The 13,644-nt window shown below is 37.6% G+C and overlaps 2 protein-coding genes across 9 annotated transcripts in view; one reads left to right on the top strand and one right to left on the bottom strand.

Moving 5' to 3' along the window:
- XPOT (exportin for tRNA) overlaps positions 1-13,644 on the bottom strand; it is a 165,537-nt gene that overhangs the window by 109,626 nt on the left and 42,267 nt on the right. The gene's annotated exons all lie outside the window — the stretch shown is intronic.
- The window catches only part of CB4H12orf56 (chromosome B4 C12orf56 homolog), a 114,351-nt gene that overhangs the window by 62,659 nt on the left and 38,048 nt on the right, over positions 1-13,644 (top strand). For all 7 annotated transcript variants that reach the window (XM_045464990.1, XM_045464991.1, XM_045464988.1 and 4 more), the window contains 3 exons: positions 3,960-4,066; positions 4,913-5,002; positions 11,682-11,805. In XM_045464990.1, the coding sequence (XP_045320946.1) occupies positions 3,960-4,066; positions 4,913-5,002; positions 11,682-11,805 (321 nt within the window). The remainder of the gene's footprint in view (positions 1-3,959; positions 4,067-4,912; positions 5,003-11,681; positions 11,806-13,644) is intronic.

The following is a 13,644-nucleotide window of genomic DNA, read 5'->3' as shown; positions in this document are numbered from 1 at the left end:
GTTTGAACTCACGAACTGTAAGATCATGATCTGAACTGAAATCAAGAGTTGGATACTTAACCGACTGAGCCACCCAGGCGCCCCACCATTTTAATCGATTTAAATTTAAGTAGTGCCATGTGACCAGTGGCTACTGTGTTGGGCAATGCAGTTCTGTGGTATCTCAGCACCTTCTAACAATTCAACAAATATTTATTACATGCCTGCTCTAGGCCAGGAATGGGAATAGGCATTAGAAATGTGAGCATGAGTAAGACACAGTTCCTACGCTCAAGAATTAGCTCAGAAAGTCTCCTTTTTACTACAGTTTTTGGCAAATTTTTTAATTTACCCTTGTATGCTATAAGCTTCTTCAGGACAGGCATGTGTCTTACTCATCATCTTTGTATTCACCCTAAGGTCTAACATGTGCCATGCGTATACCAGGTCCCATAATCAATTCTTATTGAACTATTTTATTGTCTTGTGAAAAATTAACCTGATCAGAAATCTAGGAATAAAGCATTCATGTTCTGTTGCTTCACTGAAAATACTGCAGGTGCGCCCGGGTGGCTTAGTCAGTTAAGTGCTCAACTCTTGATCTCGGCTTGGGTCGTGATCTCACAGTTGGTGAGTTTGGGCCCTGCACTGGGCTCTGTGCTGACAGTGCAGAGCCTGCTTGGGATTCTCTGTCTCCCTCTCTGTCTGTCTCTATCTCTCTCTCAAAAATAAACAGATACACATTAAAAAAAAGAAAATACTGCAGCCCTTCTTTAATGTAATGTCCTTAGATGGATTAAAATAGGTCTTCTAATTCAGTTGTCAAAAATGAGAGGCCAAAATGAAGAGAGAGGAAAATAAAAGTTATATGGGCAGTCTCCCTATTTGTGGTCTCCCCACATTTAGTGGGGTACCTCATTCTCCTCCCCACCATGCTTCCAAGACCTGGTAGCCTTATGTTCTAATCCACAACCACAATCTTACATTCATTTATACAAAGTTAACATATATAACTAATAAAAGTCAACATTTTTATCTTCTTTTAAGAGCTTTTTTCTTTAAAGTTATTATGGCTTTAAGCTTAAGCAGTGGTTTTGCAACTTTGTGCTGGGCTCCCTGGTGAACATAAGGTTGTGTGAAACTTCCTCAGGAACCCACACTGGCGTGGGGAGATTAGAGGCATCTCGAATTTTTGGTTCCTGAGTAAGATGATAAAAAATCATACATATAATAGTTTCATATAAATAAAATTTTACAAATATATATAATTTTATATAAATATATTATGTACTATAAATACACACACACACACACACACACACACACACACACACACAATGTCCCCTTTTGAAATCAACTGTATGGGGTATAATTTTCTTTAAGGTAATCTTTTTTTTTTTTTAAACAATTTTCTTACAAGTAAATTTTAAATTATGAGAACATTTTTTCATAGGTCGACTAAATTGTAAGCTTTAGGATTATGGACACCATGTTTGTTTGTCTGCTTTGCTCAAGATATTATCTCATTACCTAGTACAGTTCCTGCTACATAGCTAATAATCCGTAGTTATGTGTTCAATCAATGAATGAGTGAATGAAAGAATTCTCTGTTCATGTTCCTTCTTAACCCTTTATTTTTTCTCCATGAAGTTTTTTTTTTCTCAACATTATTTTTTATTGTGGTAAAATACACATAAACATAGAATTTGCCATCTTAACCATTAAAAGAAAAAAAATTTAATGTTCATTTTTGAGAGAGAGAGAGGGAGAGAGCACAAGCAGGGGAGGGGCAGAGAGAGGAGACACAGAATCTGAAGCAGGCTCTAGACTCAGCTATCAGCAAAGAGCCCGATGCAGGGCTCGAACCCACGAACCGTGGGTTCATCATGACCTGAGCTGAAGTCAGATGCTTAATGGACTGAGCCACTCAGGTGTCCCTATCTTAGCCATTTTTAAATGTATGGTCCAGTGATTTTAAGCAGGTCCTGTATACTGTTGGAGCCTCTCCAGAACCCTTTTCATCTTGCAAAACTGAAACTATACTCATCAAACAATAACTCCTCATTCCCCCACTTCACGCGGCCTCTGGCAACACCATTCTTCTTTCTACTTCTATGAATTTAACTTCTCTAAATATTTCATGTAAGTGGAACCATCCAGTATTTGTCTTTTTGTGACTGGCTTATTTTACTTATCATGTCTTCTAGGATCAATGTTGTAGCATATGTCAGAATTTGCTTGTTTTTAAGGCTGAGTAATATTCCATTTATGTATATAACACATTTTGCTTATCCATTCTCCATTGATGGATACTTGGGTTGCTTCCATGTTTAAGCTATTGTGAACATTACCATGATGAATATGGGTGTGTAAATACCTCTTTGAGACTCTTTCAGTTCTTTTGGGAGTGTACCCATTAGTGGGATTGCTGAATCATATGGTAATTCTATTTTTTTCTCTTTTAAAAAATGTTTTTATTTATTTTTGAGGGAGAGAGACACAGAGCACGAGCTGGAGAGGGGCAGAGAGAGAGGCAGACACAGAATCCGAAGCAGGCCCCAGGCTCTGAGCTGTCAGCACAGAGGCCAATGTGGGGTTTGAACTCACGGAGCGTGAGATCACGACCTGAGCCCAAGTCAGATGCTTAACCGACTGAGCCACCCAGAAGCCCCTACAAATACTATCTTATTTCAGCCCCATCAGGTGACATTAATTCCATCTTAGACATAACCTGAGTCATACAGTATGTATGTAATTTGCCAAATATGACAAAGCTGACCCATGGCAGAGCTGGGATATGAACTGAAGGAACTAGGCACCAGAGTTAGTGTGCAGAGCCACCAACTGTGCTAATTTACCAGGGCAGTGAGTAAACAGCAGCCCTTCTGAGAGGGTCTGCTATGCATCCTGCTCCTTCTCCTCTGGTCCCTCTCTCCACCTGCCATCCTCAGCCTCTTCTCATGCCAGATCACCTATATACAGGCACCCATAATACCTGCCTAAACAAAGAGTCTAATTTGTCACTAGTAAACAAAAGTCCTGGGGAAGAAAACGAACAAGAAAGGGACAGAAAAGAGAAGCAATTACATTATATTTCTAATTAGTACCAACTTGCCTGATTTCATGGGCCAGTGCTTACTTCATGCTCGATTTATCTCAAGAGACGGCATAGCAGCACAAAAAATTTGGTTCCTGCACTCTTAAGTCTGTGTTTATTTTGGCAGAGATGGAAATATACTGTATTAACAGAATTATTAGTATAATTCTTCACCATCTTCATTAGGCTACACCAATGCTGTGAGTTTGATTTTAGGTTAGTAAATATATATATTTATTTATTTTACATTTATTTATTTTTGAGAGACAGAGAGAGACAGAGCACAAGCAGGGGAAGGGCAGAGAGCAAGGGAGACACAGAATCCAAAGCAGGCTCCAGGCTCTGAGCTGTCAGCATAGAGCCTGATGCAGGGCTCGAAACTATGAACCGTGAGATCATGATCTGAGCCGAAGTCGGACGCTTAACCGACTGAGCCACCCAGGCGCCCCAGGTTAGCAAACATTTTTAAAAGTGTTTTTCTAGCCCTTATTTCATTGTATCCTCACAAAGGCCAAATTACTCTGGAAAGACAGGAATTAGAGTAGCCTCCATTTAATATATTATTCCCAGGTAAGTAAATGACTTGCCTGAGATTAAACACCCACTTCTAGAGGGCCTTCAATATTAACGGGAGAGCCAAGCCTATTAAGCATCTCTCAGCATCACCCCTAGGCTTTAGCTCTGGCTCTGTTCACCAGAACAGTGGTCTGTTTCCCGGTGATAAGTAAAACTGTTTTCAGTTCAGATTATGCTAATATTAATGAGAGATATTTTAATTCACTTCATCCCCAGAGAATAATTTCTTCATATTTTTATTATGTAAAGATAGAGTTTTACCATCTGATACCTTATTTACCATCTTCTTTCCTGCTTGCTTTCACAGACCAGTGACCTTTTCTATTTCCTAGTGAACAAACTTCATGAGTACTTGCCAGAGTCTAGGGATAAGAGCACACTTCAAAATAGAAGCCAAAGGGCTGATGAGCTGGTGTAAGTATTAACTGGATAATCATAGATTCTTTTCCCCCTAGGGTGTTAAAGATGAATGGAAGGCACTGGACAAAATACGTACCATATTAATGATAAATGGCGCTGCAAGTTTTGCTTCACCTAAATTTTTTAAAATAGCATTCATTTTGTTCTACTTTTTTTTAAGTTTATTTATTTATTTTGGGAGAGAGAGAGCACAAGTAGAGGAGGGGCAGAGAGAGAGGGAGAGGGAGATTCCCAGGCAGGCTCCTCACTCTCAGTGTGGAGCCTGACTCAGGGTTCGAACCCATGAACCATGAGATCATGACCTGAGCCAAAATCAAAAGTCAGATGATTAACCGACTGAGCCACCCAGGCAGGTGGCCCCATTATGTTCTACTTTTTAAAGAAAGGCTATACAAGAAACTAGAATATTGGTTGTCCCAAAGGAAAAAAAAAATGGGTGTCTGGAGGAAAGACACCTTTCACTGTCTTCCCTTTTTTACCTTTGAAATTTTGAGCCAAATATTACCTGCCTGAAAAAGTTAAAATTATTAAAAATAATTTTTAAAGTAGTGTGTGATTATCAGAAAAAAATTTTAAGGATAAAAAAACAATATGAAACTAACTTAATCCTGACATTCAGCTATTGATTCATTCAACAAATATTTCTGAGTGTTTACTATATAGCAATCACAGAGTGGTCAACCAACGTTGACAATCTGATATACAGAATTTCCTTCTCGTACTTTTTTTCTATATAAATTACCTGAGAGCAATTCTATCAAGGATTACTGATTTTGTGAAATTCTGGACTTGTAATGCAATCATGCCATTTCCGTGCTTTTTTTCCTCTTTGTTTTCTAGGGCATGCATTGAAATTATGCAGACTCTGGGACTGATGTTCAGAGAAACAGAAACTGAGTCATCACGCCTAAAGACATTGGCAGCTAAGAAGTAAGGTTTTTTAGAAGAAGACATTGGGACCTTGTAGTTGCAACCCATTAAGTACTCTATTGAGTGTCTTCCAAAACTGATAGCTCTTTTACTCTTCTAGTCAATCCCCTTGTAAGTATATGAAACTCTTTTGTCTTTCCACTTCCTTCTGTGATGAACAGATCAACTGGCACATAGTGAGCACTCTCTGTCTCTCTGGATTATTAAGGGCACAAAGATTTTTTTTGGCATAATTTTATATTTTGTCATTGTCTGCTGAACTTGAAAGAGACCAAATGCCCCATCATACATTTAAAGCCAGGGCTTCTCTACTAGAATTTTATGGAGTGCCCTTATACCCACACAACAGAAAGACTATATTGCAAATGCAGGAGTTATAGTAGCTTCATCTAATATATAATTGTGTGACTTTGAAGTGAATGATGTTGGGGGTTTATTAATATAGGGTAAGCTGCTATAATAAAGATATGCTAAAATATGTGGTCCGCAGAAGATAGAAATTTACATCTTTTCACATACTAGTCCAGAGTACATAGTCATGCTTTCCTCTATGAGATCAGCCAGAGACCTAGGTTCCTTCCCTTTTGTTGCTCGGACATCTTTTTTTTTTTTTTTTTTTTTTTAATGTTTATTATTTTTGAGAGAGAGAGTGAGACAGAGAGCAAGAAGGGGAGGGGCAGAGAGAGAGGAGACACAGAATCTGAAGCAAGCTCCAAGCTCTGAGCTGTCAGCACAGAGGCTGATGTGGGCTTGAACTCACGAGCTGTGAGATCACGATCTGAGCTGAAGTCAGACGCTCAACCGACTAAGCCACCCAGGTGCCCTGCTCTGACTTTTTTTATTACACTGTGTTTGTCTTCATGACTGAAGCTGGCTGACCTCTAAGACTTCATTAAATCCTATGGAATGGAGGAAGAGAAGTAGAAGGCAAGCAAATTTCCTTTTTAAAAAGAAAAATGCTTATGGTATAAGTTTATCTATTTATTTTGAGAGAGCGCACGCACGGTGGAGAGGGGCAAACGGGGGGGAGAGAATCCCAAGCAGGCTCCATGCTGTCAGTGCAGAGCCCAATGCAGGGCTTGATCCCATGAACGGTGAGATCATGACCTGAGCCGAAGTCAAGAGTTGGAGGCTTAACTGACTGAGCCACCCAGGAACCCTGCACATTTCCTTTTTAAACAAGGCGTATATGATTTTTCTGCTCACATTCTGCAGATGACAACTTTAGGCATAGGCCCATATATAGCTGCAAGAGAGCTTGGATGTGTCTGTAGTTACATGGCTACGTACCTAGCTAAACTTTGGATGGTGATAGGGATACCTATAATTAAAAGAAAGAATGAAAGAATGTAAAACAGGGGGACAATAACATTCTTTGCCCCAGAAAGTACGTGTTTGCATATTTTGCATATTATCTGCTTGACCTTTTTATATGATTTATAGATTATGAATTACATGCTAGGCCAATGTTCTGACTAAAATCTCAATTTTTTTCCACCCTCATCAACTGTTTATCTAAATTTTCTCTAGTAGAAAGTAGAAGAAAAATGAGAGCATGGGCCCTAAAACATTTGAACCAGGGAAAAGAATAAGAACTCCTAGTAATTTTGTTCTGGCTATTTATTAGAGAACTTTATAAATTAATTTTAATGATTATATTCATTAACATTTCTTTAAAAAATTTTTTTTTAACATTTATTTATTTTTGAGACAGAGAGAGACAGAGCATGAATGGGGGAGGGTCAGAGAGAGAGGGAGACACAGAATCTGAAACAGGCTCCAGGCTCTGAGCAGTCAGCACAGAGCCTGACGCGGGGCTCAAAACCATGGACCGCGAGATCACGACCCGAGCTGAAGTCGGACGCTTAACCGACTGAGCCACCCAGGCGCCCCTATTCATTAACATTTCTTAAGCAACTTGCTATGTGCCAAGGACTATGGGCATACTATACTGTATACCAGGGTGGTCAAACATTTCTGTAGAGGGCCACAGAGTAATCATTTTTGGCTTTTCAGGCCATATAGTCTCTGTTGTAAATACTCAACTTAGCCACTGTAGCAGAAAAACAGTCACAGACAATATATAAATGAATGGGCATAGCTCTGTTCCAATAAAGGAAATTTATAGAATTTCTATTTATAGAAATAGGCTCTGGGTTATTTGGCCTACAGGCTGTAGTTTGTTGACCCTGCTTTACGGTGAACAAGTAAGACACACTCTATTATTTTTTCTATTTTTTTTTTTTAAGTAATCTCTACATCCAACATGGGGCTCGAACTTTCAACCCCAAGATCAAGAGTCCCATGCTTTACTGATTGAGTCAGTCAGGTGCCCCCTATGATACTTTTTTTTTTTTTTTGAAGTTTATTTATTCATTTTGACAGAGAGAGAGAGTACAAGTAGGGAAGGGGCACAGAGAGAGGGAGAGAGAAAGAATCCCAGCAGGCTCTGCACTATAAGCACAGAGCCCAATGTGGGGCTTAAACTCATGAACTGTGAGATCATGACCTGAACCAAAGTTGGCCACTTAACTGACTGAGCCACCCAAGCGTCTCTATACTTCTTTATGTAGTTGATAGAACTGCCATTTCCCCAATCTCCAGGACAGAGATCCAAGATTATTTCTTACATTTCTGTCTTTTGTCACACTGAATTATTGCAGAATCATGTTACCCTTTTTATACACTTTTTGGTCCTTACCTTTCTCTGTTCAAGTTGAAAAACCATCACTCTTACTAACCTCTGCTGCAAAGTGTTGTTTTAATTGTTCTTTCTTAATTTGGTTTGGACACATCAGCCTTGCTACAGCAAGTCTCTTTTCCTGATACGACTAATTATTTTCATGTACATTGGTGCACATATATTGCTATAATACAGTCTGGTTGTAATACTAACTTTTAGATATGCATAGGGTCCAGTCGTGTTACCCATAGCATTAATTAGCACAGTAAATGTTTAATATAACTGCATTAGTTTTCTATTACCCTGTAACAAATTACTGCAAACTCAGTGACTTAAAACTCTATAAATTACTTATCCTACAGTTTCTGTGGGTCAGGAAATCTGGGCAGAGCTCAGTTGGATCATGTGCTCTGGTTTTCACAAGGCAGTGGTCAAGGCGTTGGCTGGGGCTGCTGTCTCATCTGAGGCTTGGGGTTATCTCCCAAACTCATTTGGGTTTCTGTTGGCCGAATTAATTTCTTTATAGCTGTAAACTCATGATGGTTTGCTTCTTGGCAGGAGACTATTTCTGAGCTCAGGGAAGGCCTAAGCACTCTTTAAAGGGCTCAGCTCGATAATCAGGCTCACCCAGGATAATCTCCCTTTCATTAACTCAAAAGTCAACAAATTAGGAACCTTAATTATGTATGCAAAATCCCTTCACCTTTCTCATCTAACATAACATAATCACAGGAGTAATAGCTTAATATATTCACAGGTCCTGCCCACACTTAAGGGAAAAGGATTATTTAGGGTATATATAAAAGGGGGTAAGATATCTTGGAAGCCATATTAGAATTCTGTCTACCACAATAACATAGACTGCCTTATGAGACCATGAGTTTGCCTTTCAAAGTCTGTATAAAAATATATTACAATGCATTCAAAATTCTTGCACTGGAAATAATAACAATCTAAACAATAAAAGTATCACAACTGTTGGCACCATTTTTTAAGACTGTAATGTCAATCCCGTAAGTCGTCTTTATTTTGGGGATGAAACTACCATATAGATTAAAATTTTTTCTATTATTGACCTAGTGGATTTTAAATAGTGTTGGCAGAAGGAGTAGATTCCAAATTAACCTCCATTTGAGCAAATAAAAAAGCATTTAATCATTTCCGCATTTTCCTCTTAATTTGTTCCTTAAGTAGAGATTTTATTAGTTCAACTCAGTTCTGTGTATTTCTTCTCAAAATGTGCCATAATCCTTTCATATTTTAATACTGTCATGGTTGAATTCATATATTATCACAGCAAGTGACCCAGAATTTGAGTTTCTTCCCTTAGCCCTGGATATATGATACTTTTAAAAGAAGATACTGCTGAAAATAAAGGACTTTAATTAAATGCAATAGAAAATGGAATGCCATTTCAAACTTAATATCAAGAAAAGCTTCTAAATGGAATGTTTTGTTGATTTTGGAAGGATCTTCTAAAAGTAAGATGGGCTATTTTAAAACAGCCTGAATAAAACATTAGCAAATATCCTGTAGGACATATCCTACTTTTGTGAGAAGTGTGCTGACAAGATTCTTCTTTTGTAGATATGAGAACTGACTGCTCTTTGAGTTGGAGAAAGGAAGGGAATCCTATTTTATTAAAATTTTGGTTAATCATGAACTTGTAATCATGCTAATGATTTAAGTGATTGTAAAAAGGCTAAGAAGCCTCAGGGCGCCTGGGTGGCTCAGTTGGTTAAGATCAGACTTCTGCTCAGGTCGTCATCTCACAGTTTGTGAGTTTGAGCCCAGCCTGCTTCGGATTCTGTGTCTCCCTCTCTCTCTGCCCCTCTCCTACTCATGCTCTGTCTCTCAAAAATGAATAAATGCTAATTTTTTTTTAATTTAAGATAAAAAAAAGATTATGAAGCCTCAAATATTACCAAGCAGGGATTTTTTTAGTCTCCTTTATTCCATTACAAAGAGAATGCTTATGGTTATAGAGGATTTTTATATAGTTCTAGCTGTAAATTCTTTTACTATTCCCATCTGTCAAAGCTACTCTGGCACTGTCTTCAGTTAGGCAAGTGATTTTCCTAATAGCCTGACTTCAGCTCCTTTTCAACCATATATGGATTGCATGACACACATGAAGATGGATGGTGTTACCAAACCTATCTCCTCAGAATCCTTGCTTTGGATTATGATTTTTTTTTTTTGCCCTTTTATTTTCAAATAATAGTGTGTATTATTCAAATGTGTAGTAACAATTTAAGTGAGTTATTACTGTAGATTAATGGATAGTACACCACTTTGGAAAGCAAAAGACTTAAAGTTTAATACTAGTTTTATTAACTAACAGTCTTCAGTGGAATAGTAAGCCTTTGAAATGCTTTGTTAAAAAAATAATTCTATCCTCATGCACTGTTTTCAGGAATATAAACTGGTGTAGCTACTCTGGAAAACAGTATGGAGGTTCCTCAAAAACCTAAAAATATAAGTACCATATGATCCAGTAATTCTACTTCTTGGTATTTATCCAAAGAAAATGAAAACAATAATCCGAAAAGATATATGCACTATAATTACTGCAGCATTATTTACAATACCAAGATATGGAACCAACCTAAAGATCCATCAGTAGGTGCATGAATAAAGAAGAGGTTATATATGTACATATATATTATACTGGAATACTACTCAGCCATAAAAAGAATGAAATCTTGCCATTTGTAACAATATGGATGGACTTAGAGGGCATTATCCTAAGTAAAATAAGTCAGACAAAGACAAATACCATATGATTTCACTTACATGTAGAAACTTTAAAACAAAACAAATGAACAAACACAAATAACAACAAAAAGAGAAACTAAGTTGTAAATGCAGAGAAGAAACTAGTGGTTGCCAGATGGAAGGGGGGGATGGGTAAAATAGGTGAAGGGGATTAAGAGGTACAAATTTCTGGCTATAAAATAAATAAGTCATAGGGATGAAAAGTATGGCATAGGGAATATAGTTAATCATATTATAGTTACTTTGTATGGTGACAGATGGTAACTATACTTATCGTGGTGAGCATTTGATGGTGCATATAATTGCTGAATCATTATGTTGTACACCTGAAGCTAATATGTTAACTGCATTTCAACCCAAAAATTTTATAAAGGGTTCTAGAGTCAAAAAAATCTGTGTTCAAACACGCATTTTAAGAAGTGTTTCATATGGTGGTTTCTTTGTCTCAGAGATATACAATGCATGTGAGCATATTAAAGCCTCTGAGAAGTCCAGTAGTAAAGATATGCAATGAATTTGGTTTAACCAAGTATTTACTATGCCTCTTTCAAACAAATAATCTATTTTTTTTTACTATAATATTTCCTGGAATTAATAGGCCATAAAAAGTCCTTTGGCGGGGGGGGGGGGGGAGGGAGGGGAAGCCCTTTGGGAAATACTGATTCAACTGAACTCACCCGAATTTCCCTTAAGTCCAGACTTACTAAGCTTCCTAAGCTTTGGGAACTTCTAGACCTATACTTGCTTTGAGCCAAAAGACAAAGAAATTATATTTTGAATTAAATTTTTTATCACTACTTAATTGTCTGCATGTCCAAGGCTCCAAAAGTTCAGTCAGAGAATGGTCTGCAATGTTTTATACTTTTTTAAAAAAATGATATGCATGTGTCACATACACATGTGTTTTTTTTTTTTTAAAGTTTATTTATTTTGAGAGAAAGAGAGCACAAAAATGGGGAAGGGGCAGAGAGAGAGAGAGAGAGAGAGAGAGAGTGAGAATCCTTAGCAGGCTCTACACGACCAGCGCAGAGTCTGATGTGGGGCTCGAACCCACAAACCATGAGATAATGACCAGAGCCGAAGTCAAATGCTTAACTAAGTCACCCAGGTGCCTTAATGCTTTATACTTTTAAATGTAATTATATTCAGTGTCTGCAAACTTGGCTTTACTATTTTTCTTTTCAAACTTTATTTATTAATTGCCTTTTATTTTTTTAGGGGAGCATTATTTAATCTTTTGGTAATATTAATTAGTGAACCTCAGATTCCAAAATCTTGTCCTGTGTTTGATATCCAGTTGGTGGCTGATTCAACTTTAGTTGAGATGTCTTTTGATGCTGAGGTAAGATGATAAGATAAGAATTTTGGGGCAGACTAAATATAATATATAGGGGTGCTCTGGATTTCTGTTTTCTAATGTAGACCATGACATGGTAGAGGATATAAATATAATTCAGAGTAAATATTTTACCATTAACCTCAAAACTTAGATAGCTAGTCTATCAATATTAATACATCCATTTTAGATGTTTTAAGTATGTATACTAAGGAAAATAATTAGTATTCAGCATGTATTAGATAAATCTGCTTATTTGTCTCTATACAAAATATTTATGTATATGTTAATTCCATAGTAGGGTCTAATGGTAAAAAAGCACTCTCGTTAAGAGATTTTAGGGTTAACTCTCTTGCTTTAGTTTATCATCTCCTTAGCTATCTAAGTAGTGCAAACTCAGTGAGAAATACTTGTTTTTCTAAAGTTTTACTAAAACATTAGAAATATCAAACTACCTAGAAAGCACATATCCTGAGAGAATAAATCAGTTTATTACTAGTTTATTTCAAGCAGAACAACACATAATTTTTTTTAAAGGATGGGACATAGGGGTGCCTGGGTGACTCAGTCAGTTGAGTGTCTGACTCTTGATTTCAGCTCTGGTCATGATCTCATGGTTTGTGGGATTGAGCCCCATGTCAGGCTCTGTACTGACAGTGTGGTTCCTCTTTGGGATTTTCTCTCTCTCTCTCTCTCTCTCTCTCTCAGTCCCTCCCTCACTCATGTTCTCTCTCTCACTCTCTCAAATAAACTTAAAAAAAAAGGATGGGACATGATTTGATAGTTCTTAAACATATAGTTTTGTTTTAGAAAACTCTTACATGTATTCATTCACTCAATAAATATTTGTTGAAAATCTGTTATGAGCTAAACAGTGTGCTAGCCTGTGGGGGTACAAACAAGAAGCAAAACAGATACAACATGTGCCCTTATTGGTTTATGGTCTGGTTAGAGAGACAAATGTTAATTAAATATAACATGAATATAATATTCATATGTCTGAATATTATAAGTCTATAATGGAGTGTCTATAATACCATCTTTAACAGTGGAGTGAGTGGATCAGGGATTAAAGAGTGGGATAGAAGCAAGACTCAGGCAGGGCTAAGAAGTTAGTGCAGGAGTCCAGGTGAGGAACGATAATAGGACAGAGGGAAGCTATCCTTGACCCCTGAAATGAGACCAGGCTTCTTTTTAGAGCTCTCCTAACTTCCTATTCTCTTCTTTCACGGCCCTTGTCTCAGTTAGCAACTACGCATTTATTTATTTATTTGATTGTTAGATTATTGTTTGTTCTCCACTACCTTCCATGAGGTATTACCCATGTCCCTGTTGCTACCCATTGTATCCCCAACACTTAGTATAGGGTCTGATGCATATTCGTTGAATAAATTAATGAAGAAAAGGGATGGTAGTTGTAAAGAGGATAGATTCCAGTAATTTTTAGGAAATTGCACTCATAGGTTGACGTGAAAATAAACTGTGAGGATTAGATGAATTTTAGATTCTGGCCAGGGTGTCAAATAAGAATTACAGCAAGAAGAGTAGGTTCAAAGGGGAAATAATGAAGGGCACCTGGGTGGTTCAGTCAGTTACCTGTCTGTCTTTGGCTCAGGTCATGAGCCTGAGGTTTATGGTTCGAGCCCCGTGTTGGGCTCTGTGCTGACAGCTCAGAGCCTGGAGCCTGCTTTGGATTCTGTGTGTCCCTCTCTCTCTGCCCCTCCCTGCTCGTGCTCTGTCTCTCTTTTTCTTAAAAATAAACATTTTTAAAAAATTTTTTAAAGGGGGGAAATAATGAGCTTGGTTTGGGATTAGTTGACTGGATTGCCATTGGCATTTTTTTAT

Source organism: Leopardus geoffroyi, chromosome B4, assembly GCF_018350155.1.
Source record: "Leopardus geoffroyi isolate Oge1 chromosome B4, O.geoffroyi_Oge1_pat1.0, whole genome shotgun sequence".
In the NCBI taxonomy this organism is placed as follows: domain Eukaryota; kingdom Metazoa; phylum Chordata; class Mammalia; order Carnivora; family Felidae; genus Leopardus; species Leopardus geoffroyi.
The sequence above is the reverse complement of the archived record's forward strand: the minus strand, read 5'-3'. Positions and strand labels throughout refer to the sequence as shown.